The sequence below is a fragment of the Cariama cristata genome, unplaced genomic scaffold (assembly GCF_000690535.1).
Source record: "Cariama cristata isolate BGI_N322 unplaced genomic scaffold, ASM69053v1 scaffold3572, whole genome shotgun sequence".
Lineage (NCBI taxonomy): Eukaryota > Metazoa > Chordata > Aves > Cariamiformes > Cariamidae > Cariama > Cariama cristata.
Window position 1 is genome coordinate 1 of NW_009604250.1, and position 7,103 is coordinate 7,103.

Here is a 7,103-nt window from a genome sequence, read left to right on the forward strand (position 1 = left end):
TCGGAGGCCCCGGCGGTCTCCGCCGCCCTCCGGGAGCCGCCAAGCTGCCTGTTTGGCCAGCAGCAGCAATGTGGAATTACCGGCTCAGTCTGTAAGTTCGTTGTGCCGAGGAGCTGGCAAACCGGAGAGGTGTTTACAGTGCTGTTTACAGCCACAGCATATACTGGCTTGTATCTTATCTCAGGACAGCTGACAGTCATCACTGAAGAAGTCTGGGTGTGTTGGAAAACAGGATGACTGGAAACTGAACATCCAAGAAAATTAAAGTTACTACCCTTTGAAGTCTTCACGTAGAAAACACGTACCTCTTCAGTTAATCTTGGGACTTGACACAGGCCCTGGGTATTAAGAAAAAGGGGACGGAATCATAACATGCCAAGAAAAAATGATGACAAAGTACTTACAGATGTTTGTTTGAGGAGAATCTGGGGACTGGCTTTTCATTTTTTCTGTAGGATACTTAAGAACATCTTAATCTAGATTAAATAAAAACACTGAATATACCAATGGTATGCCAGTCTTCAAAGTCATGATTAAACAGTGGCACAACTATGACAATATACTTGGAAAGAGTCCAGAATATCTGTATCAGCTTGTCCCTACAGTAGGCTATACCTTTGTTAAAAATAATACAAGATTACAAACAATGTTATCTAAAAAGTTTTATAAATAAAATTACATCAAATCTAGACCAGTCCACATGATTTCAAGTGCATTTTTATTCCAATCTTAAAATGTAGTTGACCTTGTGTTAACAAAACTTTTCAAAGGTCTTTTCTAGATCAAAGGTAAGGTTATTGAGAAAAGCCCTTTATGATTAACTCACTGGGATCGACGTTGAAGTAGCAATAACAGGCACAACTCTTCAAGTCCTTCGAGTGGTAAGGGCGTTTTTTTCTGGAACTGAAACCACCGCATTGCCAACCCTATAAAAGCAAAAACTCAGGTAGAGGAATGGAGTTACTTGTATTCTGGGACTTTTTGGTAGAGATTGTTCTTTTTCCCTCTCCCTTTGTTGAGTTATTGAGGGAATTAATACAAAAGGCCAACTGGTGCCATTTGTGTGCTTTGTTAACCTAAAATTACTTGCGTAAATTACAATCCCTGAGGAAAAAGGTATCTGTAGAAAAGGCTCAAATCTGTGGGGCTTGTAAGAGATCAGTGCCTAGAGATCTTGGTTGTGTCTTTTCTCACAGTTTGGTTTAACTCCTTTTGTGGCATAGAAATACTTTCAGACACAAGGGAAAGGATGAATACCTGTGCCTTACCTATTACTATTTAGGAGGGGATACAGCTTCATAGTTAGGGGCTGGCAGGTATGTCATTCCACCAAAAAGAGTAAAATGAAACTTCCAAAGGAAAAGAGGACGGACTATACGGCAGTGAGCCACGTAAGGAACAATAAAGGAGTTTGCGATTAAGCCAAATGCTTAACTGTACAGAAAGACCAAACCTACATTCCCTTAAGAAAGAAAAAAATACCTGCCAATCAGATAAAGTAAAAAAAATGTTCCTAAGTTTCTCTGACTGTAGTGCTGAGGACAGGCTGACGTTTCATGCCAAGGTATGGAAAAAACATTCCTGTATGGATTGACATCTTTTTTGTTTTACTCACAATGGGGTGTTTTCACTACAGTTGACTGCATCCAGCTGAAAGTGCCAGTCATTCAGCAGTTGTACCACTGGGACTGTGGGCTAGCCTGCTCCAGGATGGTGCTTCAGTAAGTCACTCTTTTGGTTTGAATAGGTGGGAAATCCCATCTGATGGGGAGGGGTAGTGGGAAGTGACATCCAGGGAGAAGACATGTGTTGAAGCAGCTGTGAATTTAACTGTCTTATGAGAGCACATATTCTCAGGTACCCTTGGAGAATTACTGCTGCTTGGGCCTGGCACAGCTCTCCAGCAGGAGCAAGGGAAAATATAAACTAAGACAAACTTCAGACCCTTTTGAATAATTGACTGTTTTGACAGATGCAAAACACCTGATCAGCTCTAAGAACTTTGCAGGTTGGCATGCAAAAGCTGATAAAAAGTTCTCCCTCTTTCCTGTTAGAATTCAGAACTGATACTTAGCACAGCAATTTATCCAATTCCTTTCTGAGTTTCCAAGCGATGGGTAGGTGTATCTCAGTTTATAAGTATATACCACCTCTGTCCTGCTGAGCCCCCAAGCTGTGGGATGAGTGTTTTTGCTCCAGGAGTAGTTTCAACTTCAAAACAATGCACTGTGTTACCCTTTGGGGTTTTGGTTTGGTTTTTCTTTTTTTTTTTTTTGAACTAGTAGTTGTCCTCCTGAACCCCCCTTTCCTTCCACAGAGGAACATGAGCTTAGGTGCAGGAGAAATACCTATTTAGATGTCCACTTAGTAGATATGAAGCAGAAGATTTTCATTTCTCTCCATCCCTTCTGCCAAGACGTTAGTCCGTGTGCTGGTAATTTCCCATCTTGACTACTGTAACCTCTGCCTCTTTATTCCCTTTACCTCTTTGCCACTCCAGTCTGCCCAAAACTCAGCTTACAAGATTAATCTTCTCACCCTGCTAGCAATCTGACCTTGTTTGCCCTGCATCCTCAATTCCAGTCCTTTTTTTTTTTTTTCTCCATTTACTTCCATTTGTTTTCTGACTTTCAGAACTGTCTGTAACTGCCTCCCCCTACTCCTTTGCAACCTGTCCCAAGCTTCCTCCTGACTTCATCTCCCCTGACTTCACCTCCCCTTTACTGCCTTTTGTGTCATCAGTGCCTAAGACAAGCTTCCTTTGAATATTTACCAACTTCCTTTACAGTTCCTCTTTTTGAAATCTATCTATTGCGTGAAGCAAGTTTTAGCCTTTAACACTTCTTTCGGTGTTTGCTCTAATATGCTTGCACATTTAGACTGTAAGCCCTTCAGGACAGAGTTCTATACTTGCTCAGTATAGCTTGCTTATTGTACGGCACCCATACACTTCTAGCACTATAGAACAGTCAAGATCCTCATACATTTCCAATTTAAAAAAGTCAGCAATAAATCCAGTTAAATATTCCCTACTCCCTTCCCTTCAATTTGTTGCTCCTTTGTGGGTTGTGTTTTGGTTGTTTTTTTTTTTTTTGTTATTTCTTAGCCAAGCCCATTGTTTCAGTTTTTACATCCTGTGATGTGGAGGCTTGGGCTACAGCACACATTTTGCTTCTCCTGAGATCTGTGCTTCCCTTCCCCTGCCTTTCCTAATACCATAGGTACCTGAATCATTTGGACAATGATGAATTTCAGAAAGCCATCCAGGAACTCCAGTTAACAAAAAGTATCTGGACTATTGACCTGGCCTACCTAATGCGGCACTTTGGTGTTAAGCATAAATTTTGCACCCAGACGCTTGGAGTGGACAAGGGCTACAAAAATCAGGTTAGTTTTCGTATCTACTGGGAGTCAGCAAACAGTTTTAAAAGCCCTGTGTGTCATGCTATAAAAGCTTTACTGTGTTACTGACAATTAACCACAGATCCTGTAAACAAGGTTTGCCTATTGCCAAAACTGGCACAAATCAGTTCCAAAGGCAAGGCTAGATACAATCCCACATATTTTACATTTTTGATTCCATAATATGAATTTTTTAAAAAGTCTTCATGTAGTGCTCATGAAAGGTTCCAGCCTATTTGACAGCCTTGGAGACTGAAGCCCTCTATTTATCTACAGAACAGGTACAGCCTGGGCAGCAGCAGTGCTAGCTTCCACACTTTCCCCGCCACCGCGCCTCAGCCCTGACCTGGAAGAACCACCTCTAGAGGTGAGAGGGGAATGCAGCCTCCATGTCTCTTGAGAGCTTGGCCTCTCCAAGATTGCCAACAAGGGGGCCAATGAGGGCCTATAGCGGCGGTGGCTTTTCTAGTGGAAGCTCCTGTCCAGTACAAACCAGACAGGCTTACAGGCTTCCTTCATGTAGGCAGCTGAATAGCCACTGGATGGAAATTATAATACTGACCAGGAGTGACTTTAAACTTACAATTTAGAGCAGGAATCCTTATCCTGTTACCAGTGAATTAAGGGAGAAATCTCTTATCCCATAACCAGATCTCCAACTTATGCAGGCCCTTGCTAGCAGGGATTGTAAGTGGTGGATTACCTAAGGTAAACGTCGTTCCAGTTCATAACTTCTGTTATCTCCACAGTCATTTTACAGGAAGCACTTTGACACAGAAGAAAATCGAGTGAATCAGCTGTTTGCACAAGCCAAAGCCTGCAAGGTGCTGGTGGAGAAGTGGTAAGCTTACTGTTTTCTTTCCCTTCTCTTTGGAGATTCTGTGGGCCCCATGCTTTTCCTGGAGTCACACAGCTAAACTGGTCAGAGAGACTGAAATCAAGCCCTGAGCCTTTTTGTGAATTAGTCTACTATATCTGTCTCAAAAAAAAAAAAGTGGACATCAAGAGTTAATAATGAAGTTTGAGGAAAAATAGTCACAACACAGAATAAGTGATTTCAAAATGCTGACAGGAGTTGACTGCTGTGTATGTTTTGAATTTGATTATCCATTAAATTTACCCAGTAGGGAGTGCCTACAGCACTCTAATTGGCCATTGTTGGAATTAAGGAGTGTGCTATGTGGGCACACAACCCATTGTTCCCAGAGATATGCAAACATTATAGCTCTCTGTTCCTAGACAGATGCGCAAAGAAGCAGCTAGCATACAAGCTTTTGCCAAGGGGAGGATGAAATAAGAAACCTCTATGAAAGAGCTGCAAACCCAGGAGAAGGGGAAAAACTGCAGAATTGTTTCACAACCGACAGTGATATTCTACATAGCAAATAACTAAATGTCCGTGTTCAACTTGAGTTGCATCCCTTTTTATAGTGAAGCTGGATTTGGATCTCTGTTGTCAAAGCTGAGTAAAAGATTAGGAGTAAGAAAAGAAGAGAGGGTACAGGGCAGCCACAACAGCATTTGAATGCTGCAATGCAGCTTTCATTTACTAAATTGTTAAGTGTCCTTTTTAACCTACGTGGAGTCTGTGTGGCACCATCTGTTTAACTAGAGCTGTAACAGGACAGAAGGGACAGTCAGTCCATCTTGCTTTAGCAATCTTAACGTTGCAGCCTTCATCAAGGCATGGACAGAGGGCATATCTACCGGTGCCGTACTGAGGCTGGGGCATCGAAAAGGACAAGCAACGCTGGAAAAGATTAAGAAGTACATGAGTTCAGTTAGGTAGTGCACACAGCCCGGACATCTTGAATGTATCCAAAGGGTGAGTTTCTAATGCATATGCAATACACCACCTGCCTCAGTGAAGGACAGCTTTTAACAGATGAGATTATAGGTTATGTTTGGTTAATACTCATTCTCTGTAGGAAGTACTATAGAATCATAGAATCATCATGGTTGGAAGAGACCTCAAAGATCATCAAGTCCAACCGTATACCTGATGCCACCATGCCCGCTAAATAAACCCACTAAACCATGTCTTGAAGTGCCACATCTAAACGTTTTTTTGAACATCTCCAGGGATGGTGACTCCACCACCTCCCTGAGGAGAAATAAAGAAATATAGAAATAAAGCCTCAAGAGCATCAGGTAGTCCAGAACCGCAACTGGGAGAAGCATATTCCTGTGTGACAGAGGAAAATTTGGGCACATCTTAATTTGGTTAGTGATAATCTTTAACTAGTCAGTCGATAAAGATTTGGTGTGTCAGAGAGAAGCTTTTCTCAGAGCAGGAGAGAACACTTCACTTACAATTTTCCCACAACAGAAGTCTCTCAAGTTACTGAATGAGTTGCCAGCTCCTTTAATACTCTTCTCTGGGGCATCGGATACATTCTGAGACTATATTTATATTACTGTAGAATCCAGAGCTCTTGCTCTGCACTTCAGTAGCAGCAATGAGATCAAAAGGCCTTGAATGACATGGCTTTTGTCAGGCTTTGTCTGTAGCAAAGCTTGTAGGGTTTAACAGCAAAAAGCTCTACCTGTGATACAAAAATAACCATGCCAGCTGCATAAGTACTGTCCGTCATCACACACTTCATTGTATACCAGTCTCTTTCCTAAACTTGTTAATAAGCATGTCTGTTTTTTTTTTTTTCTGCAGCACAGTAACCGTTCAAGACATCCAAAACCACCTGTCCCAAGGTCACGTAGCCATCGTCCTAGTGAATGCAGTCCTGCTATTGTGTGATCTTTGCTCAAGTCCTGTCAAATACTGCTGCTTCCTCCCCATTGGACAGAAGTGCTTCTGCAGGAATCCTGACTACCAGGGCCATTTCATTGTGTTATGTGGCTACAACAAAGCCTCAGGGAGTATTTACTACAACAACCCTGCCTATGCTGATCGTGAGTAGCCTGTTCCTTTTGGATGGATTCTTAGCCACTGCATTGCTAACATGTCTGCAATACAGAGCCACAGCTGGACTTCCCCTAATAGCATGCGTGTATTTCATGCATCACTAACCAATTTGTCAGATGGGGTTTTGCCACCTTAATTAAATCAGTGCTGCATTTTGTGCTGTGATTTACTTGAGGCATTGAGACATGCATTCTAGCAAACTTGTTTGGCTTTCAGAGGGGTTAGTGAGAGATGCTGAAATGTTCTTATGTGCAGAATGTAACAGGATGGCTAATTTAGTACCTCTTTACAGCATTATTTCAGTGAGCGCTACCTTTTGAGGTGAAGAGTTCTGACTGAGTAGAGCAGTAACCTAAGCTGATAGGTCTAGTCCGTATACTAGTTACCCTTGTAAAGGCTGCTAGACCCAGTATAAGAGCCTTTCACAGGCAAATTATTCTTAATTTTTAGTAACATTTTGTTCCTTCTTAACAGGAACATGCTGCACCAGCATCAGTAACTTTGAGGAAGCCAGGACAAGTTACGGCACTGATGAAGATATTCTGTTCATCTACACAGACAGCTGACATCCACACCTGATACTTCTGGTCCTTTCCTGTGCAGCCTGCATGGCAGCTGGCTGCTTGTCTCAGGACTTCCCCTGCAGAGACCTTGCTCCTGAATTGCAGTGGGATCTTAAATAAGGGAGGCTTTATAGACATTGATAGGATTATATTGCAATGCTGTCTTTACCTTTTTTTTTCCTGGTAATGTATCCAATTTTGCAGTGTATGTCTCA

The 7,103-nt window shown here is 42.1% G+C and overlaps 1 protein-coding gene across 1 annotated transcript; it reads left to right on the top strand.

Moving 5' to 3' along the window:
* Nucleotides 1–1,636: 1,636 nt before the first annotated feature.
* GUCD1 (guanylyl cyclase domain containing 1) lies at nucleotides 1,637–7,090 on the top strand (the record flags this gene model as incomplete). The annotated part of the gene is made up of 5 exons (XM_009695501.1): nucleotides 1,637–1,721; nucleotides 3,222–3,387; nucleotides 4,152–4,243; nucleotides 6,071–6,312; nucleotides 6,800–7,090. Coding segments are annotated over 5 exons (677 nt in total), but the record flags the coding sequence as incomplete, so codon positions are not given.
* Nucleotides 7,091–7,103: the final 13 nt, after the last annotated feature.